Raw genomic sequence first — 27,625 nt, forward strand, 5'->3', positions numbered from 1 at the left:
TGGTCAACGAGCAGCCCAACTAGAAAGCTCTAAGGGCATTGAACGAATCTGTAGTAGTGACCGCTAATAAATAACAAAGAAGCAGCTTCCTCGTCAAGCAGAGGGATGGAGGGCCAGGCAAATGCAGGATGCCTGTGCAGAATCAGCCACACACGGATGAAAGATCTGGGGGCCTCAAACCAAAGGGAGGGAGGTGAGCCAGTTGGAAGATTCTGTCCTAGGAGGCAGACTGGCTGGCCACCAGTGCTGGATTCACAATGACAAGTCATTTCTAGGTAGGATGGGAGAGCGCTGACGGCAGCCACAGGCATGTTAGACAGGGCAGGGAGCAGGTGCACGTGGGGTCCCCCACACCCAGGCCAGCTGCCCCTGCACAGTGACCGGGCCCCCCCTCCAGACTCCAGCACAGCAAACAGCCACCTGCTGGATGCTCTGCACTGCAGAGTCAGTCTCGTCGCCCACGCCGCCCGTGAACGCGGGCTCCTTCTCCGAGTACTCGCTGAAGGCCGCATCCTCCGGCACAGGCGCCCCCGCCTCCTCCTCCGGCTTCTGCTTCCTCTTGTGACTTCTCCTGGTTGCTTTCACGGGCTTCCCTTCCGCCAGATCTTCCTGCTCCAGACCCAGTTCAGGCTGTAGGAGGAGAAGTTTCAGCAACACGCAGGTCAATGGGTCACGACCCACAGTGGCCAGCGTGGTCCCAACACGGTCCCCCGACACTCCAGGTCAGCGGTGAGGCTCTCGGGCCACCCAGCTGCCACAGGAAACAGAGTGACCACAGTTTATCTGCTCGCTTGCATTTCTAAAGATTAAGGCAAGTTTCAGGATTTTTTTAAGTGGAGAAAATTACATACAAGTCATATTTTTCAAATCTATATTTTGTGATGAAAAATAAATAGAAATATAAAAACAAAAATTTTAAGCTACTGCTTCAGCCCTGATGAGCTCAGCCTGAGGCTGCAAATGTTTTCACAGAAGGCTCTCATCCCCAGAATCAATCTTGGATCAAAACTGGTTTGACCACAAGAACGAGACAGTCATCTCCTTGGGGGACAGCAAATAGGCCCAGCCAGGACGGTGCCCCACACACTTCTCTGAGCACTGTGCTCAAAACACCACTTCAAAAGAAAGAAGTATAAATGGAACTTTAAATAGCTCAGGGTGTGACATGTTCTCTTTATAATAAAAGAAAATTTTTATAAAAGTATTGACTAAAAACTCCTGGAAAAAGTAGGTTCATCTAATACATCTAAAGTGAATTTTCTTATAACAATCTAATTATGCTAAGCTTTCCTAGAAACCATTGGCAATGGTTCATTTTAACTGTCAACTCAGCTGGGCTAAGGAGCCACTTGTTTGGTCAAAACCAGTCTAGATGTTGCTGTGCAGGTATTTTTTAGATGAGATTAACATTTAAATCAGTGGACGTTGAGTCAAGCAGATTGCCCTCTATATTGAGGGTGGGGCTCGTCCAATCAGGTGAAGGCCGTATGAGAAAAGATTGAGATGCCTGGAGGAAAAGGGAATTCTGCCTCCTTTGGCCTTCAGTCTTGAGTTGCAACATCAACTCTTCCTTGGGTCTCCAGTCTGCCCTCTGCCCTGAAGATTTTAAACTTACCAGCCTCCACATTACATAAGCTCATTCCTTAAAGTTCTAGAAACTTAAAAGGTTCTTGGGGAGAAGGCTGACCGAAAAGACAGAGTGTGAAACGAAGGTGAGACACAAGGCACGGACTATGGGGCTTCCCAAAGAGCTCCCGACACCTGCCTGAGTTCTGGAGGCCCCGCCCGCAGGCATCTGCGTATCTAGAAGTCCCCACGCGACGCCAGCCCTGTAGGGCCGCTCTGTGCTCACCTGCACGATGCCGATGGAGGAGGCGTCAATGGTGGTGGTCTCTGGGAGGTGGTCCAGGTCATCGATCCTCACGGCCAGGACCTACACGAGAGTGCGGGGCAGTGAGCCGGGGATGACACGCCTTACTTCCTCCTGGGCATTCCCCATGTTTCTGACCGGGTCCACACAGGACTGACCTTGGAACCTTGCTTCCAGAATCCCACCCACGCCTGTCCTCCCCTCACACCACAGGCCCTCATCTCAAGCGTCTGCAATGAACTTGCACACGGAGGGTCCCCTGAACCTGTCTGGCATCGCTTCATGCCCACCCACCATGCCCGAGGGGGACACTGCATTTCCTCCCGTTTGCCTACTAATGTGCTTTCAGTAAGTGACATTTCAGTGAATCTTATTATTTCAAACCAATGTCCCGTAAGGAATTACCAAAAATGAGGCATTTATACCTTTTTAAACACTTGACTTTTCAACTTGGCCCACATGTGGGTACTTCCGCCCCCACCCTCCCCCTCCGTGAGCCACACTGCCCGGCCCCGAGTGTGCAGAAGCCACGCTGCACACTCTCCGGGCAGCAGAAGCGCCACGCGGGCGGCAGAGGGAGCGGGCGTGCGGGGCGGGGAGGAAGGAGGCTCACCTCCGGGTGCTTGCGTCGCATGTGCCTGCTCATGGAGGCCCTGGTGGACACCTTGGTCCCGCACAGGTGGCAGCTCTGAGCCTCGACCTTGTCGTGGGTGAGCTGCACGTGCTTCTGCAGCATGTACTCGGTGACGTATTTCTTGTCACACACGGAACACGTCCACTGCTTGCCCACTTCACACACACACGCACACATACACGCACACATGCGTGCACATGCACACACGCATACGCACACGGGAGGAAAGCACAATTACAGGTCATGAGCGAGGCTGTCCCACAGCCCACAGGACAGCCAGGTAGGGTGCTTCACCCTATACGTGTGCTGCGGGATGGTCGCCCAGGTCGGGCCACAGGGACAAGCACAGCCCGGGACGAGTATGACAGAGGCTCCTCCCTCACTGAGCACAGCACCACGTCATCGCTCCAATATTTGAAAATTTAGGAACAGGTATTTGAAAGTTGTATTGGGCTGACTGTTAGGGGGCAATGGGCCACCATTAAGGCAGGACAACAGCAAAAAGTCTAAAACAGTCCGCGCTGTGGGGTCACACGGCCGTTCCCATCCTGTACCAGGGCCGCACATGCAGCCAGGCACCCCTCAGGCTGCACCCTGCTTACCTGTGTGGATGAGCTTATGGGTCTCCATCGTGTTTCTCTCACTGAAAGTCTTCCCACACAGTTCACACATGAAATCTTTAATCCCTGCAGGAAAAGGCACATGGGCTTCAGACGTGTTCCTAGTGCTTTAACTACACACAGCGGGCGTCTTGTCCCTGACACAGCTGGTATCTGGAGAGGCGCCAGGGAAGGCAGAGCGCCGGGGGACAGACAGAAACCTTCACTTCCAGTCATCAGAAAGCTGTGGCCTGGAAAACCTGCCCTCTGCGGGTGGCTCAGCAAGGCCCTTCCGGGAAGGGAGGCAGGTCGGCTGCAGCCCGGGGCCCCCGGGACCGCTGGTCATTCTCAACGGGCAGAATCCGATCTAATGAGCTTTATTCTGCACTAGCTCACGACATGGGGGGGCAGACGCCATGTTTAGGAAACTCAGGTGTTTACTGTGAAGGTTTCCATCAGCTTTGTCCTAGGCCCCAGTGTCCCCTCAGTCACTCAGTCTGGGGCAAGCACCCCACTTGCCCGCAACTTGGGCCCGGACTCACCGACGTGCCGCTTGTAGTGCTTGAGCATGTTGACCTTCTGGGCGAACCTGCGGTGGCACTCCTTGCACTCGTATTCCTTGATGCCCTTGTGCAGCTTCATGTGGTGGCGCAGCGCGTGCTTGGTCTTCATGCCTGCCGGACGGAGGCAGGTGGGCACCGCACGGCTGCCCGGGCCACTGTGTCCCTGCCCAGGGCCCCCCACAGTGCCCGCACCCAGATTCCCCATCCCATGCCCTCGTCCTGTCCCTGCCCCTATGCTCAGGGCCCAGAATGCCCACACCTCATACTCTTGGGCAGGCACAGGTGCCAGTGACTGCAGAAAGGGTGAAGGACAGGGCTGGGGGCTCGTCTCTGAAAGGATCTCCCACCAACGGGGAGGCAGGCAGTTGTGTCATTGAAGGCCCTTTAAGATTTATTGTCTGCCCGGCTGGGCGTGGCTCAGCGGTTGAGCATCGACCTAGGATCCAGGCGATCGGGGTTCGAATCCCAGTCAGGGCACATGCCCGGGTTGCGGGCTTGACCCCCAGTCCGGGGCGTGCAGGAGGCAGCCGATCAATGACTCTCATCATTGATGTTTGTATCTCCCTCTCCTTTCCTCTCTCTGAAATCAATGAAGATATATTTAAAATATATATATATTAAAAAAAAGATTTATTGTCAAGGTCTAGACAGTTCATCTCGTCAGTGGTAGCCCCACCCTGATGGTCAGAGCACCAAACAAGGAGAACTATAGGTGAACGCCCCAAGCGTACTATTGTGACTCGGTAGAGTCATCTAGAAGAGCTGCGCCAGCTGCCTGGAGTTTCCGGTTGATGTCGGGGATGGGAAAGTACTAAAGGTCGGGAACAAGGCCCCTGGGCGGTCTAGCTCTGTAGTCGAAGCACGGACTTTAACCTACCTTCACAAGTCAAGCTTTGCTGAAGGAGGTGAAACAAGCTACCACCTTACTCAAGCCAGTGGAGAAGGGACCACCAGGTCCGGTGCGAATTAGGGGCTGAGGGTCTCAGCCTGGGACACCCACCAGATGGGCAATGCCAGTGTGGGGGCTGTGGGGCTGCAGGCAGGCGCACTCTGGAGCAGCGTGCAGCAGCTCACAAGCACAGGGCAGGCACATCCGGTCCCACCCGCCGCAGGTTTACCCAGCAAGTGACAGTGGATGGGTCACCACTAACTCGCCACCACGCAGAAACTGGCTGCTGCCAGGGGCACCGTGGGGGCAGAACCACCTGGTTGTGCTCTCTCATCAGCCATGGAACTGGCCAGGCGAAGACAGCAGAGGGAGCAGGAGTCCCTGAAATGCTGTCACCTGTCTCGGACACTCAGAAAGCGGTTCCGAGGCTATGGGGTGGGGAAGATGTGTGTGAGTGGGCCTCGCACCAACTGTGGGGCAGCACTTTTCCCTTTAAAAAGTCACACACTGCCCGGCCGGGCGTGGCTCAGCGGTTGAGCGTTGACCTAGGATCCAGGCAATCAGGGTTCGATTCCCAGTCAGGGCACATGCCCGGGTTGTGGGCTCGATGAATGACTCTCATCATTGATGTTTCTCCCTCTCCCTCTTCTTTCCTCCCTCTAAAATCAATAAAGCTATATTTTAAAAAATTAATTAATTAAAAAAAAAAAGTCACACACACCCAATAGTGAAAAAACTACAGATGACACACGGTTAGCCCAGGACAGCACTCCAGCAGCCTTGCCTTTCAGGTCATGCTAGCACCGGGACACACTCCTGGGCACATTCTGGCCACACACCCCAGGACCCTTGGCTGTTGGCTCTACCGTTTGACGCTGTCTCAACCGCAGGCACAGCCTGACTACAGCACTGCTTTCAACAGTGCACACTGCTCATGGCCTGTATTTGTTCATTAGAGACCCTCAAGCTCCTACCACAGCCCCACGCCGTTCTAGGTGCCAGAGGCCAAGCAGAGAGTCAACCAAGGTCCCCAGCCTCTCCGCGGAGGGGCAGACAAGCAAAGGCCAAGTGTCCCATGACAATGGACAAAGAGAAACGTGACAAAGCAGAAGGGGTGGCAGGAGGGGAGGCGGCCAGGACGCTGGCTCATTGCAGGGGGCCTCAGGGGAAGCATCTGAAAAAGTGACCTGGACACAAGGGTGGGGCCCAGAGCTACTTGGGGGAACAGCATTCCTGGTGGGGGAACAGCCAGTGCAGAGGCCCTGAGGCCACTGTAATTAATTCCTCAGTGTTTTAAACTATCCCGTCACAAACAGTGCACCAGTGAACACATCTTCACATAAACACATCCTGAACTGCAGATAAACAGATACTTCTAGCTGCAGCTAACTTCCCAAATGCCCATGCCAACTGTACACATTTACACTCCCACCCACACTCCGCCAGAGTGCCTGCCTCCTCCCCTCACAGCACGGCTGCTCCCCAGACTGCCTGGCACAGCAGCATCTTGGCTTTGACCCTTCTTGGGACGGTCACTGCAGGGCCAGCACTCAGTGGATAAATGAACAGAAGGCAGCTGGTCTTTACTGTTCTGCACCATCCAGCACCTCTCCCCTGTGCATCTAAAATGCACTTAATCTAAATCGCAAAAATAACACATGGCCATAAAAAACGACAACAAAAACCACAGAAAATGCTCAGAAGTAGAGAGACAACAAAGTCGGCCCCCATTCTGACCTCCCTGTCCCAGCCAGTGTTGGTGACACTCACGGTTTCCTTTCCAGTTTAAAAAAAAATGTATCTGAGAACAGTTTTGAAATGCACACGACTGCCACACAGTGGACGTTTTAGGGTGACATTTTAAGGCTCCCTGCTGATTGTGATGCCGTCTGCATCGCCTTTACAACCTACTTAGGAGAAAATAGATACTGTTTTAAATGCTCAGAATTCCCAAACCGGGAATGGATCCCTTTTTCTGCCTCTGACGGCCTGGCGCTCCTCACGCAGGCCACAGGGCTGTCTCACCCGGATTTGTCCTGAGCATTCCAAGGTGCGTGATGCGTTTTTGAACAAGGTATTTTCCTGTTATCCTCGGCTACTACTGCTGTACATGGAACCCGCATTACTTCCAACAGCCTCTCACTGGAAGTCCCGGTCAGACCTCGATGCCTGCGGTGACCCCTTTCCCTTCGATGTGCCAGTTCTCACGCACCCTCGGAGCTCCTCGGCTGGTGGCACGCCTGTGACCCAGGGGTCTGCTCGTGGCCGGGCGCCCCACCCCGCACGTACCTTTCCCGCACTCGGCGCACAGGTACTCCCGGATGTTGTCATGCACACGCATGTGCTCCTTCAGCATGTCCTTCCTGGCAAAGGACTTCCCACACTGCTCACAGGCATGGCTCTTCACACCTAACAAACAAACACATCCAAGTTTCAAGCCTGTGCGGTCCACATCCCTGGTTAAGGCACAAAGGCAGTAACTGGGAGGGATGCTGTTCCCTACGGCGGGAGGCACGGAGCCATCCCTTCCTCCACCTCTTCAGAACCTTCCTTTGGGCTCTGCAAGGAGGAGGTCCCGAGGACCTGAAGGGGGCGATGAGGCAGGGAAAGGCCATGCTGGGAACAGACAGGGTGGACAGAAGTGGGGACAGAAGAATGCATCGAGGGGGACGATGCAGACCGCTCTGCGCAGGAGCCCTGAGAGAGCCGGTCCACCCTGCTCAGCTTGGGGCCTGCGTCCTGACAGAACACCTGCCTGTGTGGATGAGTTTGTGCCGCTCCAAGTTCCCGATGCTGTTGAAGATCCGCCCGCAGATCTCGCAGGGATGAATGTACCTGAAACCAGACAGAAGCCTCAGGGTGGCCCCACACCCTCGGGGGCCATCTGCAGCAGGTACACCTTTCCTAAGCACCGTGAGACCAAAAGGTGAGACCACAAATGTACAACACAGATGACAAAAGACACAAAGATTTTAGGGCTGTCATGATCTTAACGTGTCTCTCCACTCAAATCCATGCTTAAGCCCCGACCCCCGGTTCCCCACAATGTGACTGTATTTGGAGACTGGGTCTCAACAAGTGATTAAGTTAAAATGTGGTCACTGGAGTAGTGTCTTTATAAAAAGGGGAAATCAGGACACAGAGACTTGGGTAGAGAGATGACCATGTGAAGACACCGGGAGAAGACAGCCGTCGACAAGCCGAGGAGAGGAGCCTGGAGCAGATTCTCTCTAGCAGCCTGAGGGAACCAGCCCTGCAACACCTTGATCTCGGACCTCAGGCGTCCAGCACTGAGACAGCACATTTCTGTTGCTGAAGCCGCCCACGCCGTGGCGCTCTGCACAGCGGCCCAAGCTGGTCACTGCAGCATCAGGCCACTGTAGCCTCTAACCGTCCACTCGCTCGCTCAGGTTCAGAGCACTGATTCCGGCCGCGGCCAGATGGGGGGCTGGCCTTCAGGGACCCTGACCACTGGGGGAAGGGCTCTGGAGGCTCTGCGGGCCCGTATGCGGCTGCTCCTGCTGAGTCCCGGCAGGGGCAACACGGGCCGGGGCAGAGCTGGGGAGGACAGGATAAACGTGCGTGCGAGGTGCTTCCCCAGGACCCGGCCAGGGCTCACAGAGCAGAGGGACCCGCCAACCTGGGCATCGCCTCCCTACACCTGCCTCAGGCACCACCCCGCAGCCCCAGCCCGGGAGCCTCACTTCTGCACGTTGGGGTCGGGCAGGTTCTCCCGGTGGATGACCATGTGGGCGTGGTAGGTGGCCTTCAGGGCGAAGCGCCGGTTACAGGTGCTGCAGCCGTAGCCCTTCTCCTTGTGCACCTCCATGATGTGCTTCAGGTACTCCTTCCCGCGGCCGAAGGTGAGCTGCGGACAGGCGCAGGGCTCACCACACGCACAGCCCGGCCTCTGCGCCTCCCACCAACGTGCAGGGGCGCTGGAGAGAGCCCGTCACCCGGCAGGTGAGGAGGACACTCCCAGGGGCCGGGCCAGCGCTGGGCGACACTGCAGCAGGTATGTGTGTGTGTGTGTGTGTGAGAGACAACTGTGAGACGTGGGCCCCAGCTCCTCCTCCCCAGGCCAGCCAGGCCCTGCCCCCAGCTCCTCTCTGCCCACCTGACCTCCGTGTGTCTCTCTCACGCCGGAGGGCCCTGAAAGGAGCCCAGCCAGCTGTGGGGACGGGCACATGGGCCGGTGCTCACAGAACACAGGCACCTGCAGGGCGAACCGTGCTCTCTCAGGCAGTGGAACCCAGTGCAGGGGCCACCTCTTGTACAGAAGGCTGCCGAAATGGAGCCCGGGGCCCTCGAGAACAGAACCACCCCCTCTGAGCATGTCCAAGGGCCACTGGCCTGAGAGGAGGAGCAGAGGGGAGAGGAGAACCCTTGTGCAGCCAACCTCCAAGGAGCCAGATCCAACCCGGCTAGCCACATAGCTGTGTGCAGACTAGTCAGGGACTGGTTCCCAGACGGTGGTCCAGGTGACAGCAGTGAGGCCATGCACCATCCCTAAGAACCCAAGTGACATGGGGCAGCCAGCAGGACACCTGTGACACTGCCCGGCCCATGCAGGTGGGGCCCCCACCTGGGACCCGGCCCACCGAGCCTGAGCCTGTCGGGTCTGCAGCCCTGTGGTCCAAGCTTGCTTTCCTGACACTCCCTGCTGTCAAGTTACCTGACACCTTTTGCAGCTGTACTTGTGAGGCTCCGAGTCTGCACTCTCGTCGGAATTATCATCGTTTTCTTCTGAGGAGATGCCGATCTTACCAATGAACTCTTCCCTTTGGTGGTCATCCATCAGCGCGATGTCCTGGAAAAGTCAAAGTCCGACTCCTAACGCCTGGCAAAGCGTTAATGGATTATTTATCCACAGCAGCAGGGAGGCTCACCCACAGAGAAGGCGGCGCCTCCCCAGGGGTGGGAAGTCCTACTGAGCTCCCTTCTGTTGCAACCTTTGTGGGCCCAATGCAGACGCTCTCCCTGGGGTGACCTGCACACACTCCACTTCCCTGATGGTAAACCTATCAGGCCCATTCAGGTAATCCTGCAACGCCCAGCACCGACGCCCACTGAGGGCTGGGGGCAGGGAACTGCGAACTCCCTGCCATGGAGCACTCAGACCTGCCAGGTCCTTCTTATCTGTTGGGTTTAATTTAATGCTCATGGAAACCCACTTTCTGTGGCAGGACTCAGAGAGAAATGTGGAGGCTCAGAAGGGTGACAGGACTAGCACCCGCGGGTCCTGGCTTGGACGTGGCAGGGTCCCAGTGAGGTCTAAGCTCTTCTCCCCTGAGACTCTTTGCCCCCCCTTGGGCCCTTCCTTCCACCCCAACTTGTTCCATGTGGCTCTGCACCTGCATTGGGAGCCTCCCACATTCTCATGTCTCACCCCCCACTTTCTCTCCTACCTGCCCAGCAAAACCCCAACCTATGCCTGGGGCTGGGAACTGCCCCCAAACAGTCACTGAGCTGCAGGCAGACGGGTGTCTAGGGTGTGTGCTCCCAGCTTCACTTGGGGCCTCAGCACGACCTGTCATGTCTGTTTTCCCTGGATCGGCACTTCTCCTACCCCTTAATCATGACCCCCAGTCCTCACTGCCCACCCCCAGCTCCGGTCAACTCCTCACTTTCCTCAAAGGCAGGGAGAAGGGAAGCAGGCGCCACCATCCCGTCCACCGGGGGGAGGATTTTAATGGGAGCCCTGCAGGGGCTGCATGAGACCAGCAGTCTCAAGGGCTCATCTGAAAGAGGCGCTGTGGCCAAGCTGACAAGTGTCAGGACGTTGGCCCAAGGGCCCGCCACGCCCACGAGAGCTCCCGGGAAAGGGGATGCTGGCCGGCACCTTGAAGTGGACGTGGATGTGGTCCCTGAGCACGTCCACGCGGAAGAACTTGCGGCCGCAGATCTCGCAGGTGTACTTCTTATCGCCGTGGGTGAGCAGGTGCTTGTTCATGTTGCTCCGGCAGGAGAACACCTGCGGGCCGAGAGGCGGGTGTGAGGCCCTTCCACAAGTGGGCCTTCGCGGGGTAAACCACAGCCAAACAAACGGTTTCCGTTTCCTCTTCAAAAGGTCCAACACTCTGGGAATGTGGCCACAGGCGGCAGGCTGGGCCAGGTTACCACTAGCTGCCCGCCTGCGGCCACCGCTCCCCACTGTCCCAACCTGGCAGCTGCAGAGGGTCCGTGGTTCCAGGGCCCTAGCGCTGGGTGGCTCCCGTGGATGGCACGTGGCTGAGACTCAGCAACTGTGCCCATGCACAGGCTGGTGGTGATGTCCCTCACACCGCCTGCTTGCAGTGGCGCAGAGCCCCCTTGGGAGCCCCTCTGGGAACTAACTCCCTGCAGCAGGTGCTCTGCACACCGAGACGGATATGAATTCTAGTTCTGGGCACACCGCTGACCTCTGCACATTCTCGAATTGTGGGAGCTGAGTCTGAGGAGAGCACAAGACCACAGAGCTCATTCACAGAGAACACCACCTTTCTGTGGCACCTTGCGTGGCCTGGACAGCAGTGCCAGGACAGGCTCCAGCTTAGTGCTGACATGGGCCTGCACTGCCGGTCAGTGCCCGGGGACTCCTCTGATGGGCACCAGATTTCTGGACAGTTAAGGTCCAGCTTATCTGCTAAGGAGTCGGCCTCTCTGCTGGCCTCCATCAGATGCAGCCTAGACGGATCTGCTCACAAAGGTGACGTCACACTTAGCTCACTCAGGGACTATGCCACAGAACATCCGTGGCCATGGGGTTGTTGGTGCTGTCACTCAAAAATGCCACAGCACCAAGGGACAGAATTAAGCCCTCAGGACCTCCTGCTTCCCTGGCATGCTCACTCTGGTCTCTGCCACAAGGACACCTGTGAGACACTAACGAGGAGAATGTGAGAGTGTGAGCACCAGGAGCACACAGGTGGAAATAGTGGCAAAAAGGAAAAAGGCTCTGAAAGAGAAAACACTTCTTTCTAAGCTCATTCACTGGAAACCCGGCTCGACAGCAAAAGATCAAAATGACAAGGGTATGAATGAGTGGACACTGCAGCTTGAGACAACCCGAGTGTCTGTTTACTCCCTGAACTTCCCCCCGGATGCTCAGTGGGTAGGGCTCCGAGACTTAACTTCGGGAAATGGTGAGCTTTGTATCTGGACTACAGAGCAGCGTGAGCGTTACCTTGCCACACACGGGGCATCCCGAAGGCTCCTTCTTGTAGCGGACCAGGCTCTCCCCGCTGGGCTCCAGGTCTTCTCTCTTCACCCGCCTGACTCCTGAAATGCCCACCCGCCCAAGCGAGAGAGTAAATACGTGAGATCAGTCAGTTCTGCTGCAGCCCAGTGCCATTTCGGAGGACGGGAGACAGCTGCCCAGTGTGGGGACAAGTGAACGGGTGGGTGGCATCACTTGGCTGTGACGTGGGCATCAGCGCTAACTGCGGCTCCTACACAGGCGCCCGGGGAGAGGAAAGACTGCACACGCCCACGGGGTGCGGGACATGGTTCTGCATGTGAAACATGTGGACATATGAGGGTGGCAAGTGTTTCCCATTTCACAATGTGTAAGAGTTACAATGAACTACCATAGGGAAGGTGTTTGTACCCAGTCGAAAGGTTCAGGATTCTCCTGGGCGGCTCTAAGCAGGCAGGATTTTTATTAAAAAGAGGCTAACCTTCATCCTTCAAATTAAATAAACTGAATCAGGATCAGTGTACAAAGTCAGATGGTAATAAAATCTTATACTTTTCAGGCATAACTGTTCATAACTGAGATCGAAACAGACTTTTACAAGTTTGTGGGAAATAGGTTATCTTTGAACAAGAGAAACAAATTCACTTCTCATGGCCTCTTTTTCTATGTGGCTGGCCGGTCTGGGTCATTCCCGCCTAACGTGGTGAGTGCGGCGCCGGACATGAGAACGCCTGAAAACACGCGTCTGCAAAGGCTGCCGGGCACGCGGCGCGCCGGGCCAGAGCGGCACTCACGCTGCGCGCCAGCCCGAAGGGGAAGCCACGGAACGGCCGCGGCAGCAGCAGTTTATCCCGGCAGAAAACGACGAGCTACATGTCACTTGTAAAAGAAGGTTGTAAATACAACCTGGGTACCGGTACCTGTCAATCAGTCGGAAAACACCTGACTTCTAGCTGTGCCGAGGGTGGCGGCCTAGGGAGTCAGGCAGGACGGTCATCCCCACCACACGGGAGGAAACGGAGGCACCTAGCACACCCGAGGCCACCCAGTCACCGAGTTTGGCTTCCGAGTCCTAAGTGCACCACCCAACAAACCACAGAGGAAACAGTGGTGGGCCTCACGAGACCACACGCAGAAGGGCCGGGGGAAGGAGCAGGGTGGACGAACCGACTCCCGTCTGGGTAAAAGGCGTGGGACGCGCGCACGCTCGTGTGGCAGTCGGGCTCCACACACAGCTGAGGTTTGCTGAGGTTTTTCCCAACAAGCACATACAGCAGGTCCTCAAATACTGTCATTTCATCACAACGTGGACGAGATGCTGAAGGAGCTTAACTCCTGTTTACACCAATTAGCCTGTAGTAAAACTGGTCCTGTTATATGTCGTTTTACTGAAGTCGCAGAACCCACTGACGATGTTAACTGAGGACTTAGCTGTACTTCATTTGCAATTCTTTAGAAAATGATTTTTTCAAACTTTTATAAAAAGATGCTTTGCTCAGTGAGGGCTGGTCAGCAAGAGGCAGAGCCTTAGGGTAAAAGTCAGGGCTGCCATCACTAAATGCTCCCTTTGAAGGTATGTCTGCGTGGGCTCTTCAAGGGAGTCTCCCGGGGGGTCAGGATACGCCAGGTGCTTCTCTGCTTAGTGCTCACCCTTCCCATTCGGGGTGCTGCCTGCACACTCAGGGTCTGCCCTGCCGGGACCCCCATACTTTGTTCCCAGTTCCACTGTATTCCCTCATCTCACCCGTAACGGGCCCCACTGAAGTCCATTGGGCTCTGGCACCTGACCTCTCAGAGACCCCCACATGGACAGGCAGCCCCTGTGCCCCAAGCCCACTACAAATGACCAAGGCATCGGGGTCCCCTCAGGATACAGAGAGGAGCGAGGGAACATCAGTCAGGGCCCCCCAGGACAGCCTCTGCCAGGAACGCTCTGCTCCACACACGTGGCGGAAAGCTTACCCCCTGCACGGTTTCAGTTTTTTCCTACTTTCTATCACGTGGAAAGCATTTTCTCATAATATTAAAAAACTTTGAAAAAACATTTTAAATGACTGCATAGCACTGAATCCTACAGAGAGCTGGTTTCCTTAAATCTTTCCCTCCTGAGCGCGTAGTACGTTCCCAACTGCTCCCACTAACACCCGACACTACGGATCCTGTCCCCCTGCCTGAGATGAATTCCCACGGCACGCAGCCAGCTGGGCCAGCCCCCCCCCCGCCGCAGGTGTGCGCACCTTCCAGGTGGCGCCTCTGGTGGTCCAGCATGACGTCCTTGCGGTAGAACATCTTGCTGCAGACCTCGCAGGCGAACTTCTTGTCCCCGTGCTTCTTCTTGTGCTTGGACAGGTTGCTGTTGGTGGAAAAGAACCTGAGGCACATCTCACACTGGAATGTCTTGTCGTCTGTCCGGAAAGCAAGCAGACAGGGAAACGGCATCGGACACGGGCTCCACGGTGCAGCCACGGGAAGGGGCCAAGGGGAAGGGAGGCGACACCCGAGGACCGCACGGCCAGGAAGCCGCGTCACCTGTGCTGCTGCAGCTTCGGCCCGAGCACAGGCTGGAGCGGCTGGTTCTCATGTGAAAAGCAGACACTGAACTCACCTCCTTTCACCAGGGAGCCTCGCCCTGCCATCCTCCACGCCCCGTTCCCCCACGGCACTCAATGTGCCTCGCAAGGAACCGCGATGCTCCCCCAGGAACTCCAGCAGCCCTGCTCGCTCTGTCCCACTCACTCTCCCTCCAGGTGCCAAGGACGTCCCTCGGCTCTCCTGGCGGCATGCTCTAGGTGAGCACACGCAGCGGGGCCACTGGGCACCTGCATGGCACTGGCACCTCTCCAGATGCCTGTCCTTGCCCAACCCACCTGGACTCTCCCCTTGGTTCAGGGATCTCGGGGCCTTATACCCAGCACAAGCCCCCAGCCCTCTCTCAGTGTTGTTCTCTGCTCTGCCCCTCACCCCCCTCCCCTGCCCCGCAGTACCTTCCCCGATTCAAGGGTCTGTCACCTGCACAAGCCACAGAAGGCAGCCCTCACTGCCCACGGCCCTCCTGGAGCACCAATCCCAGAACTCAGTCGACTGGATGCCCAGAACTGCCCCACCCCAGGTCCCCTGTGCAAGTGGGCATGACAGTGTGGGTCACAGGGTGCATCCCCTCCAGAGCAAGGGCCTCAGGACATACAGTGTCATCCTCATTTCTGGGGCCTGGGCTCCAGCCCACAGACCTGCACCTGGAGTCAGTAAGTGTTTGGCAAGCACACAAATCCCTGAGGCCACAGACAAACCACAGAAACCTGCTGTTTTCTACAGTGAATCTGGTGGGGTTCTCACTGTGCCACACATGGAGCCCGAGTGTGTCTAAGGAACCCCACCCACATCCCAGGGCTCAGACTGGGCACTGGCAACACATGGGCCAGGTCATTCTCTGTGGGGGCCAACCTGGGTGCTGTGATGTTCTGCAGCACTCTGGCCCCCAAAATACAGCCAGTGTGACAACCAAAATGTCCCAGGGAGGGGGTGCTCAGGCCACAGAAGTTCTCAGGTGACCCCGATGTGCAGCCCAGGTGCATCTACACGAAGCCCTGTATACAGGTACATTTACACGAACCCCTGTATACACGTTTACATGTACACAGTACCTGTGCTTAATATGCAAAACATGTACACAGTACGTGTGCTTAGTATGCAAAACATGTTCACGCATATTGTAGTGACGACGTAATATTCCACCCAGTTCATTTATCACAATTTACTTCATTATTTTTGATATTGTAGATAATTTAGTGATCCTTAGTAATGTAGCTTTTCCCCCTCTTTCTGCTAAATTCCCTTAGCACGGGTTCACAGGAATGGGACCACCAGACCTGGGGCATCTGCCATCTGCTTGGCGAAGGCCATGCTGTCCCATCAGATCACAAAGACCCTGCCACCCTGGGTCACTAAACCGTCCAGGTGAGTCTCCCTCCTGAGCAGGTGCCTCACCAGCCCCAGGCCTGACGGCCTGGAAGGCGCAGTGTGCCCGTGAGCTTTGGCTTTCTCTCTCACGAGTCCCTCCAGCATATGGTGAGAAATCACTTGTACTACTCTTGGCTCGAATGTGGCCTCCACCCAGTGAAAGCGGAGCTGGGGCAGAGCTGTCAGGGGCCAGTCCCCGATGCAGGGTGGCTTTTCCTGGGTGGCATCCACAGTCACCGGCATGGGAGGCGGGCGGACTGTGTTTCGCTTGAGTGCCTGGACGTGAACCTGTGCTGTTCACTAGTACAGAGTGATTGTCAAGGCAGTACAGGGACCATCAGACGCGTTACACCACCACCTGCCACACCCAGGACAGGTCCTGCTGAGCAAAAGCTTGAGAAAAGCCCATCGGACGACACATTGTGAAGCTTTTCCCTCACATCAGACAAATTCTTGCTTTAATGGTCTATGGAAGACACACATTTTCTTAATGTGAAAAAAATACAACAGTATGCAAACACCACATTATGCAAATGAGCTCCGTTTCCAGGCTTATCTTTTGTTTTCCATCCTTTGAAAGGACAGCATCTTAGGGAAAGAGAAAGTGCATTTCAGCCACTGCTGTTACTTCTCTATGATGAAGGAAAGGTCTGCTTTGTCAGAACTCTGATGTGTAGCAACTGCGGCTCTGACTTCTGGTACTTTCTGTTTCACCTGTGTCCAGAAAGGCAGGTAAAGAGGGCAACTCCTCTTCCTGAACTCTAGTCACTCACCAAACACCCGACAGGACAAGGTGCCACTCTTGCTGCAATACCCTGGCAGCCCTACCCCCATCCCTGCGCTCATGCAGATCTGGGAGTGGCCACATGGTGCACTGTCCGAATCGGACAGCAACCCAGGCTACGGCTTGCTGGCTGCTCCTGCAGCGACGGAGGCCGCTGGGTGCATTTGCCCCAGATCTGGGGCAACACCTGGGTGCAGGGCTCAGAACACAGGTGGTGCAGCACACCAGCAGTTTGTCTGAGGCCACTTAATGCCACAGACACGGATGCTGCAGAGCATGGCTGGAGCTCAAGTGAAACAAGACTTGCCTGCCACCCGGAAAAGCCTGCACGGGAGCAAGGTGCCATGGACGAGAGACAAGCCATAGTTCCAGACAGGACCCTCAAACAGGACAAACAAACAAATGAACCAAGCAAGGGTCACAGCAGGTGCTGCCAGACAGGTGCTGGCTGCGACGGGGGTGCCGTGGAGACTTAGCTAATGCTGGTTAAGGTTCCCCGGAGACCCACCTTACCGAGAACCAGCACAGAGATACAAGTGATGCACACACAGGGGTCCACGGGGCGGGGTTCAGTATCAAAGGCTAACCTGGTAGGTCTCTAAGCCGACTGCCACTGGTCCCCCCCTCTCCCAGGTGTGCTAGGGTTCCTGGAGAGAGGGAGAATGCAAGTCACCCACGGTGCACAGGGAGAGAGCAGCGGGGGCAGGATGGGGCCTTCTCCCCGCCTGGGCTCCTATGCCACTGCCTCCCTGCGGTCCGCGAGGATTTCCATATCACTGTGCTTGCCAGCTGCCAACTCATCCAGAGACAGTGCCCAGCACGCTCGCTCCCACCCAGGGAGGCCCCCTCGGCACAGGTTTGTGGCACCACAAGGAAAACAAGGTTCGATGTCACTTCTGGAGACTGGCAGACAGAAGCGGGCTCAGGTAACTTGGCCTGGGCCCAGTGGCGCTGCGCCCCATCCTGGATGCCGGCAGCTCCGTGAGCAAGGGAGGCCAATGGCTACGGAAGCCCCTTCCAACAACTGCGGGTCAGTGGCTCCTGCAGGCACTACCCACCCCCCCATTTCTCACTCGGTCCTAGCACAGATCCGACTCTGCCGCTCAGCACACTTAGCAAGGGTGACGTGTGGGGTCTCCAGGGTGGGGCATGTGCAACTGGAAGTGAGAACACAAGGTCCCTTAGGCCTGGAAGTTTCACCTGTGTCTTTAGTTAATGACCGTGACTGCTCGGGAGCAAAACGGGCGGTTGGAAGTGTTACAAGTGCAGTCACTGTTCCGCCCTCTCCCCTCCCCCCACACGCCCCGCCCCGCCCCCGGCACCGCCCCTGCAGGCCTCGCTCACCTGTCCGGCAGTTGTGGAATTCCAGCGCGCTCTCGATGCGGAAGGTCTTCTCACAGGTGCCGCACCGGTACCTGTACTCACCGTCCACCTGGCGGGGGCAGCACGTCAGTGAGAAAAGCAGCCCGAGGAGGTTTGGGCAGAACGGGCTCCCTGGTGGAACGTTCTGGCAACTTCAACGTGTGTGTGGTCTAGGACGGGCCTCTACTACTCACTCTCCCGCTCAGCTTAGGAACAGGAAGGATTCTCACTCTTCCCGCCCAACTGCCCCAGAAAGAGGGGCCCACACTCAACACCTGCGCAGCCCACACGGCACCTGCTTCCCCCAACGCCTCCGGGCCGCCCGTCCACCCAGCCGGGCCACCTATGTGCGTCCAGAGCCACGCAGCTCGGCCACTCTGGCTCTGTCCCCTCTCCTGACTCTACCTTCTCTCCCCATCCTGGCTGTCAGGTTGATGGCTGCTCCTCCATAACCCGGGAGAGAACCGTGGCTGCACCCACCTCGTTCCTGCTGTGCTTGTAGGACACGTGCTGCTTCAGGCTCTCCTTGCGGCTGAACAGCTTCGCGCACTCCTCACACTTGAACAGCTTGTCACCTGAGGAACCAAAGATAAACAGCTGATCCTCGGCTGCAGGCTCGACCCGAGACATGCGCGGCCGGGGCAGCGGGCTGGGCTCCCAGGCCTGCGGACGTCGGCGCCGCGCGGCCGGGCCTCACCGTGCGAGCGCACGTGCCGGCTCAGGTTGCTGCTGTTCTGGAAGACCTTGCTGCAGGTGCCGCACTGGTACACCCGCCGGTGCTCCCCCAGCTGCCGGACCAGCTTCCTCCGGATGCCGTGGCGGGTCGAGAGAATCAGGCTCCTCTTGAGGGTGATGCTGCTGCTCGGGTGATGGGGGAACCTGCCCAGGGAGACAAGCAAGCGGTAAGAAGGTGGGAGCTGGCTCCCTGGGGCAAGAGTTCACGGTTACAGTCGCCTTGGAAAGAGTCCTTCCGAATAATCCCAGCTCGATGGGAGAAAGGAGGGGACAAGCTCGGGCATTACCCAGCGTCAGGGGCACCCAGGTGAGGCACCTGGAACATGTGATGCCACAGGAAGCGTATGCACCAGCCACACATCTTACTGCATTTAACTCTGGCCGCCAGGAAGCTTCAAGCTCAGTTTGTGCCCCAACCAGAGAGGCTTTGTCTGTGCCGCCTTCCTCAGTGGTCTGGCCTCTACTGGTTTATATTTTCCCTGAACCTGATTTTTAAAATTTCTTCTGCCTGTTAAGTGTACTTCTGACTGTTTCCATGGAAACCCTCTGGGCACTAAGATGGGTTGTAAATAAATAAACAGGCAACACCACTCCTGACATGACTTTGGTTTCAGTACTTCCGCAGGTTTCCGGACCGCGAAGGACCCAGCACATTTCGACAGCAGTAAGAGGAACTCCAAAGAGCTGGAGAGAAGAAACTGCCACCAGCTTATTCGACCTCAGGCAACAATTTCCCAATAAAAATAAAATACAAATATTTTCCTTGTGCACCAAAAGGAAAAGTGCAACACAAAGTGAGGTGTTAAATTTACAGAATCTCAAATACAACGCTGCTTTCCCACAGCAGCTCATAATAGCCAAGCCACGCGCCCCGAAGCGGGAATGTGTGGAGAGAATGCGGCCCACGCTACGACGGAGCATTGCTCAGCCTTAAAAGGGAAGGACGCTGACACCTGCTACAATATGCACGTGAATGTATTTAAAACCACTGAACTCTACTCTTAAAAATGATTAAGATGGCAAATTTTATGTTATTTCTATTTTGCCACCAAAAAAACATTTTTTAAACTGTTTTCACAGTGGATGCACCATTAAACTCCTGGGTCCATGTTCCTGCTGCTTCCCAAGCTCGTCCGTTTCCACCAGGAGAAACAAACCCCCCTCTCCTCAGGCCTTCCCACTGGGAGGTGCCCTCCCTCCCAATGAACTCGCTGCCACCACGCTTCCCGTCTCGAGTGCTGTGGCAGGACTCACTTTGGCACTGAAGTGGTGTCGCTGGTGGTGGTGGCCAGTTTCCCCAAAACCAGCTCCATGATGTGCTCGTCCGGTGCCGAGGTCACGGGCTCGTCTGGCGGCACCTCAGTGATGATCTCTGCTACTTGCTCTGTGCAGAAGGAATGGGACAGGCCACGTCATCACCAGGGCAGGGGACAGAACCCACCCAACCCAGACGACACACCCAAAGGGACCACGGCCAGGCCAAGGCTATCGGCACACATTACAAGATTTACACAAGTAAAAAGAAAAGAAAGAAAAACTAGCAATATTTTACAATTCACGTATTTATCTGTATATATAGAAAAACAAAATGATATTCTTAAGTAAACACTGGAGTTATAAACTGTGGTTCTTTTCTAAAACCACAGCAGTCAAAGCACTATTTCAATCCCTGTTCATACCCACCAAAACCAAGACATTTTGATATACAGCAGCATCTTAAAATTTATTAAGTTACTCATGAAAGAGATTCAGGAATATTAATTTTATAATTAGACAAGCCACCCTGAGTATGTTCAAAAGCAGACAACAGTTCTGCACAAGAGTCATATACAAAATAATCACAGTAATCGGGACCCAGGCCTGAACCTCTGGACAAATGAAATAGGGAAGATCACACACAAAAATCGGCACCGGTCCCACCACTCTGCCTCCTAACGCATCTTCGTAGCGCAACTAAGATAGTAAGACAATCACTGAACAGGCTCCTGCCCCTGCGCTGGCCCCCCGCCTGTTTAGAGAAGGGGAGACGCCCAGAGAAGTCTGAACCCCTCCGGCCCTGCCAGGTCCACACAGCACAGACGGCCAGCACCGGGGCAGCACAGGGCAAAGCGGAGACTATTCCGTGAAGGCTGTTCCTCTAATTCTCTTTTTTAATGATCAGAAAGAATTTCTTTCTCGTTCTCACAAAAGGAATCCTGGGATGTAACAGTAGCAGAGGAAAACTGCCCAGTGGTCAGTGACAACGGTAGTGAGGGGACCCGTGAGGCACCGGAGAAGGTGGGTCAAAGGTCCCTCCAAACTCAACTGTGGATGTCGACACGGAGAATGAGCTTCAGCAGCTGGGGAAAAAGCTACATGTCCACCTGCAGTGACGGAGGAGTGGACGCCGGGGTGCCCGGCCACAAAGAGGGGTTGCCAAAACCCAACGTGGACCAGTCACCATACCTGCCATGTGCGAGACACGGCACAGGAGTGCCATTCACACGGACTCCCAGGATGGGCAAGACTGACCCACGAGAGACAGGGGAAAGTGGTGGGAGATGAAATGCTCTGTCTTGATTGGGCGCTGCTGACATAGGGGGAGCCACCTGTCTGAGTTCACACCCTGCACACTCTCGCAGTGCAAATGGTATCACAGGTAAATAGTAATCCAAAGAGCTAATTTACAGAAAAAGAGAAAGGCTTAGGTTCCAACTCCATGTGGGCTCTCAGGGCTGAGTTTCGATGCACCAACGCAGGTGACAGGTGACAGGTGATGTGGCCTCGGGTCCCTCCCAGTCTCCCAGGACCAGCTCTCACCTGCGGGCTCCTTGCCTTCAATGATGACCAGCGGCTGCTCTGGTTTTGAGGCTTTGGGTTTTCTCCCTCTTCGAGGCTTTTTCTTCTGCTCTTTGGCGGTACCGATGCTCTTGGGAACTGCGGGAGGCTCTCCCCGGGACCCGTCAGGTTCCTTCTCCGGAGCCCCGTCCTGCTGGCTGGCCGGGGGAAGGCTTTTGGTTTGTTCCAAGTGACCCAGCAGATGCTCTGCAGGAGAGAGAGGCACATGCACAGGGGCAGAGGGAGCCTGTCAGCATCCGCTCCCACCCCCGCTGCTTGTCTCTCTGTTTTCAATTTTATTTGCTAATAGTGTGGCCTCTGCATAGGTAAACAAATTGTATTTCCACTGCTTTTGAAAATAAAGCATTCCCGATGCATCAAACACAATTAGTATTTCAAAGAGTCAATTAGGTGATAAAAGCAGGGCAGGTCCACCACACACAGTTCTATATAAACTAAAAGCCTGTGTGTACACGTATGTGCAAAGAGAACAGGGAAGGATACATGAAAACACGAAAGTGGTTCTCTCTAGATTGTAACATTCCAGGCAGCTTTCATCTTCTTCTTTAAGCTTATTTGTATTTTCTAATTTTTCCACAACAAAGCATAACACAATTACTTAAAAATGTAACCTCTATGAGGAAAAGAAAAATATTCAATTTGTGATAAACAAACTGTCTTTAAAAACACTGCAAGCAAAAAAATAAAAACTGTGCTTTATTTTCAACTGAAGCCTCAGAAACCTCCCAAGACAAGAAAACTGGATGAGAGTGGCCAAGCTTCCGAATGAAGGTGAGCCTGGCTCAGACCAGCTGGACCACAGGCCACCAGCAGGAGGGAGGAAGGGCCAACGGAAGGATGGGGACCCGCGCACTCCGATGACAGGGGGCACCTGTGCGCACTGAGGGACGAGGAATGGCCCTTCCTATTGCACATCTCCACTGGTCCGACTCGGCGCTGTGTGTGAGTGGCTGCTGTGCCTGCACTTGTCCCACATTTAGGGACACTGCGCTGCGTGAGTGCCCCTCAAGGAGCTACTGAGGGGAAGAAAATGACAAAGCAAACACGATGTTCCATGGCACGTACCACAGGGAGGGTCTGTGGTTCGGTCGCACAGCAGAACGAGCCAACAACGAGCCCACCCGGCCGAGAACACCTGGGAGGTCTAGATAATCCCAGCCCCACACTGGAATACACTGCTCAGCTCGAGCATAAGAGAACAGACCTCGTGATGCCAGGTACACAGAGGGACTTCAAGCCAAAGCGGGAAAGCATGAGCTGAGGGAGGCGCTGGGGGGCCTGTGTCACATGCACGCAGGTCTGGAGCTGCTCGCATGAACCCGGGGAGCGGCTGGACGGCCACGCCTTTTGCTGTCCAACAGGGATGGTGTGCACGTGGGGCCCAAATCACAGGGAGCTCAACAAAACCTAACTCGCCCTGGGCGGTGTGGCTCAGTTGGTTGGAGGGTCGTCCAATACACCAAAAGGTCGCGGGTTTGATTCCCACCAGGCTGCTGGTGAGATCCCCGGTGAGGGTGCGTGCAGGAGGCAGCTCATCTATTTTCTCTCTCACATCTGTTTCTCTCTCTCTCCTTCTTCCTCCCTCCCTCTCTCTCTTCCCTCCCTTCTCTCTCTTCCTCCTCTAGCTGTAAAAGCAATTAGAAATGTGTCCTTGGGTGAGCATTAAAAAATAATAAAATTTAAATTAAAAAATTTTTTAATTAAAAAAAAACTCAACAACCGGCTCCCCACCCCTGTCCCTCTTACCGTTCAGGAGCTGCAGCTCCAGGAAGGTGGCAGAACACACTTTGCACACCCACTGGCTCGGCTCTGATTCCACCGGGGTGCTGTTTTCCGGGGTGCCTGCCGCTTCAAAAGAGACACAAGGTGACTCACAGCCATTCATCTGTCCATGAAGGCCCAGCCCAGCAGAGAATGCACCTGTCCTCACAGGTGACAATGACAACTATTGCTCATGAGCATTCAATGGTCCAGGCACCATTCTGTTCTCTGAGTTTTACACACATGGACTCACTCGGTCCTCACGAATGTCCCCATTTGACAGATGAGGAAACTGAGCTCCAAGAGCTGAAGCCACAGCAGCTTGATGCAGGGCCTGTCTCCAGTTACAGAAACATGTCTTCCTCCAAGAAGCCAATCCAGTGGGGCCAGGTGCATTCTTCATACAACCTCAAGAAAAAAATGCATCCTAGCCTGGACAGCATGGCTCAGCGGTTGAGCGTCGACCTAGGATCCAAGAGATGGCAGCTGATTCCCAGTCATGGCACATGCCCGGGTTGGGGGCTCGATCCCCAGTGGTGGGGGGCAGGAGGCAGCTGATCAATGACTCTCTCATCACTGATGTTTCTCTCTTTCCCTCTCCCTTCCTCTCTCTGAAATCAATAAAGACATATTTATAAAAATAAAAATTTTAAAAAAAACAACCTACAAACAAAACTGAATTCCTCAGTCTCTCATCGGCTTAAACAGCAAGGGACCCAAAACAACCAGTCAGTGTGCCCTGAGCCCAGTGCCGTCCACCACTTTGTACAATGACAGAAATACTCCGTGACTGCACTATCCGAGACACATGTGCTAGTGCCCCGGAGGAACTGAAGTTGTAATTCCACTTAATTTGAATTTAGATTTAAATAGCCACCGGGGTAGGTGGCTGCTGTCCAGGGCAGTGCCTCTAGCCTTTCTTCATTGCAGAACCTCAGGGGTGTAAGGAGGGAGAGGGTTACCAGGGTCCACGGAAGACAGAGGGAGACTCTGGCTGAGAAGCAGGGAACTGCAACCTCCTTTAAAAAAATGACTGATGCTCTTGTGGGACCTAAATGTTGGGGACGTAATCTTCTGGCCCAGCCTGGTTTCTCTAACCCCGTCTGGCAGCCTGTCAGGACTGGCCCGGAGCCATGAGCCGTCACCACCACATCCACTCCTGTCACTGTGCAGTTCATGTTGACACTCGTGGGCCACTGGCACAGCAACTCCTGGGCCCTTAAATAAATCATCCAGAATTGAGGCTGCTCATGTACTCAGTATCGGGGAAAAGAACAGGTCCTTCTGTGCCAAAAACTAGTGATAAGCTTGCAAAGAATGGAAGAAAAAGACGTCAGCTGTTGCTACGAGGGCTTCCATGCCTTTTCTGAGTCCTTGTAAGATTAGAAGAAGGGAAGACAGGTGAAACGCAATATGGAAGTTTTGTTATACTAAGAACAGACAGTGAGCAGAGGGTCGGGGCGAGCGGACTGGGAAGCAGGGAGCTGTATGTAGGGGCTGGCTCTCCCAACCTGCGGACTGGCTGATTTCTACAACAAAGATGCATTTGAAGCAAAGCTGGAAGGAAGAATTAGATGATGGAGTCCTGACGGTTCCGATGCTCACCAAGAAAGACTCTGAATGATTCATGGGGAGACTGCTCCTTGTCCGTCAGCCCCAAGCACGACTCTTCTAGAACACACTGGTGGTGGCCATTCACTGTGCTCTGCCCCACCCCCATGGGGGCCAAGGGGGGAGCCCCCTTCCTTCCACTGCACCCCGATGGTCTCATGGATCGTCCACACTAGGCCGGGATGGGGAGGGGAATTGAGAAGGAAAATCGCTGAGAAGGAGAATTGAGCCATCGCCCTGTCAGAGGTGGGTAACCACAATCAGGCCAGTGTCAGCTTTCTGTGCTTCTAGACCTCTCTCCACAGGTAGGTACCTGCTCTGGTTTGTAAGCGCCAGGCAGTGGTGGCTCCCAGCGCACAGCTTCAGTCGGGTGAGGTACTCAACAGGTGCACTGAGCCTGTGCTGGGCCTGGCACTCAGGCGGGCAGGGCTGGAGCGGGTTCCAGAAGCTGCATGTGCCAGAGGGAACTCGGGAAGGGGCTGGGTAGGAGGTTGGGGTGGGGGGTGGGGGTGCAGGGGGACCGGGGGTGGCTGCTTGTCACTATTTTACCAACTGGCCCCAGCACACAGAGATGGACGTCGGGCCCCAGGAGAAAGGCCTGCCTAAGAGTCGCCAGCACTGCCAGGCTAAGTGATCATTCGACAGGTAGCGATCTCAGCAAGAAAAGAAATAATCCAACGTACCAAATAGGTAACAGTGAATAACTCTCACTACATTTCCAAGAAATACTAGCTTGCCATTGTCCCAAAACAGAAAACCACAAAAAGTATTTCTAAAATGTTGGAGTACCTAAGTCGCTTGTTTTCCCAGTTCAAAACCCTGGTTGGGGCGAGCATGCTGGCTGTCCTGCCATAATTATTAAGTGCCCCACGTTCTCAGACGCCTAGAGGAGGAACCAGTCACCCTTGTATCCTGAATGACAGTAGTTAGGATGACACAGGACCAGGTTAATTTCATTAAAATCTATTCTTTCAAAAACCAGCTCCAGATTAAAGAGCTCTCCAGCCGGTAAAAGCAAACAGAACAACTGCAACCGGTAAGTGGCACCAGCCTCCGCTTCAGCCTTGACCTTGAGAGTCGTGAGGGGTGTGCCATCACATAGGACACAAATGTCAAGGTCAGCCTCTAACAACCCAAATCCCGACGTGTTGTCTGGGCTGCTCCCAGGTACACACGGTGTCAGCTGCCTGTGCCATGAGGAGATGGGGACGTAAGAAAACCGGGTCAGAAAGAGCTCGGTGATCTGGACAGCGCCTGGGGAGCCCGGCCCGCAGCTGGCTCTGCACGCTGGGAAGTGACGCCTGACCCAGTGGGCGATGCAGCGGGTGCCTCCCTCCGGGGCTTCGCTCAGGGGCTAGGGGCTGGTTGGAGCAAATCCTACAGGGAGGGGCTAGGACCAGCTGGCGAAAAGTCATTGGTTTTCCACACCCCTGCTGCCAACCTTCCTTCAGCTTCCTGCTGCCACCCGAGTGCAGGCCATCCAGCTCCCCACCGACATTCCCCATGGACATCCCCAGAGGTTCCCCACTCCACTGGCCCCACTCGGCCTGCATGGTTGGAGAGTGGTCCCTGACATTCAGCTCCGCCTGGAAGCTTTGGATGGGGTCTCTACAATTGTCGTGCAACTAAGATGAGGTCAGGCTGGAGTAGGGTGCCCCAAATCCAATGACTGGTGTCCTTATAAGAAAAGAACAGAGACACAGGGAGAGGATCTGTGAAGACACAGGCAGGGACCAGAGTGATACAGCTACAAGCGAAGGAAAGCCAAGGAAAGCCAAGGGATGCCAGCAACACTAGAAACCAGGAGAGAGGCCTGGGAAGGATTCTCCCCCAGAGCCTCCTGAAGGAACCAGCCCTGCCGACACCTCGATCTCGGACTTCTGGCTCCAGATTGAAAGACAAACCACTACTGTCCTTTGGGGAGTGCTACAGACTTCTCCCCTCACACACTGCTGGGTGTGTAACCTGGGCAGCTCACCAAAGCTCAACCACATGAACACACAGGACAGACAGACCTTCCAAATTTGAAGGCTCTCACACCAGGGCTGTTTTGTGTCACACTGGGTTTATAAAAGGGGAATGAGCCATGTGCCTGCTTGAATCCTGTCTCTTGGTGTGTCAGAGCAATCGTCTTCGAGGCAATGACCAGGTCTCCCCACAGCACCAGGCTGAGCAAGTGCAAGCACAGCTCTGACAGGTCAAAAACCTCATGTTAGCCACATCACAGGGTCTGTGGAGAGGACCCGTGCCACCAAGACCCGCAGGCAGGAAAGATTTTTTTTACGTTGAGGACAGCATTTTATTTATTTGCTATTATTATTTTGTGCCACTCAACTTTTATTTATTTTTCATGGACCCTGGTTTGTCAGACATGCACTCTGATTTGCTTTTCCAATACGAACGTTGGGTTTGGGCCAATCCCATGTATAACTTTCATGAGGTCTTTCTTTGAATGTGCACACACACATGAATGCTGCACACACAAGTGCACGCACACACCCATCCCGATTCTGGAGGAGGCTGCAAGGTGGATAGCCCAGCCCTGGAGCCAGATTCCTCCGTTTCCTGCACTGTGACCCAGGAAGGCTCTTCACCCTCTCTGTGGTTGGTTTCCTCTGCCCCAAACCAGGGACAATACCCAACCTCAGAGGACAGGATGAGTCACTGTGTGGAAAGCCCTGAGGGCAGAGCTGAGATGTAGCTGGTGTGTCAAAGTACAGGATTTACTGCAGCAGAGCTATGAGGTGCAACTTCCCACCAGCGAGTGTCTGGCTCAGGGGTGAGCTCTTTTAATTGCCCGTCAGCCCGATATTTAACAAGCAGAACAACAGACGCAGCCATGTGG

General features: G+C 55.0%; 1 protein-coding gene across 1 annotated transcript in view; it reads right to left on the reverse strand.

The window, feature by feature from the left end:
* Positions 1 to 27,625, reverse strand: part of PRDM15 (PR/SET domain 15) — a 42,922-nt gene that overhangs the window by 3,744 nt on the left and 11,553 nt on the right. The window contains exons 7-24 of the mRNA XM_087818430.1: positions 23,155 to 23,256; positions 21,370 to 21,594; positions 19,825 to 19,954; positions 18,533 to 18,714; positions 18,316 to 18,410; positions 17,818 to 17,905; positions 13,970 to 14,137; positions 11,721 to 11,815; positions 10,398 to 10,529; positions 9,231 to 9,365; positions 8,260 to 8,423; positions 7,311 to 7,390; positions 6,845 to 6,964; positions 3,646 to 3,777; positions 3,107 to 3,190; positions 2,484 to 2,659; positions 1,853 to 1,933; positions 421 to 630 (exon numbers count right to left, since the gene is read on the reverse strand). Coding sequence (XP_087674556.1) covers positions 421 to 630; positions 1,853 to 1,933; positions 2,484 to 2,659; positions 3,107 to 3,190; positions 3,646 to 3,777; positions 6,845 to 6,964; positions 7,311 to 7,390; positions 8,260 to 8,423; positions 9,231 to 9,365; positions 10,398 to 10,529; positions 11,721 to 11,815; positions 13,970 to 14,137; positions 17,818 to 17,905; positions 18,316 to 18,410; positions 18,533 to 18,714; positions 19,825 to 19,954; positions 21,370 to 21,594; positions 23,155 to 23,256 — 2,399 coding nt within the window. The remainder of the gene's footprint in view (positions 1 to 420; positions 631 to 1,852; positions 1,934 to 2,483; positions 2,660 to 3,106; positions 3,191 to 3,645; positions 3,778 to 6,844; positions 6,965 to 7,310; positions 7,391 to 8,259; positions 8,424 to 9,230; positions 9,366 to 10,397; positions 10,530 to 11,720; positions 11,816 to 13,969; positions 14,138 to 17,817; positions 17,906 to 18,315; positions 18,411 to 18,532; positions 18,715 to 19,824; positions 19,955 to 21,369; positions 21,595 to 23,154; positions 23,257 to 27,625) is intronic.

The sequence above is a fragment of the Miniopterus natalensis genome, chromosome 6 (assembly GCF_054644295.1).
Source record: "Miniopterus natalensis isolate mMinNat1 chromosome 6, mMinNat1.hap1, whole genome shotgun sequence".
Taxonomy (NCBI): domain Eukaryota; kingdom Metazoa; phylum Chordata; class Mammalia; order Chiroptera; family Miniopteridae; genus Miniopterus; species Miniopterus natalensis.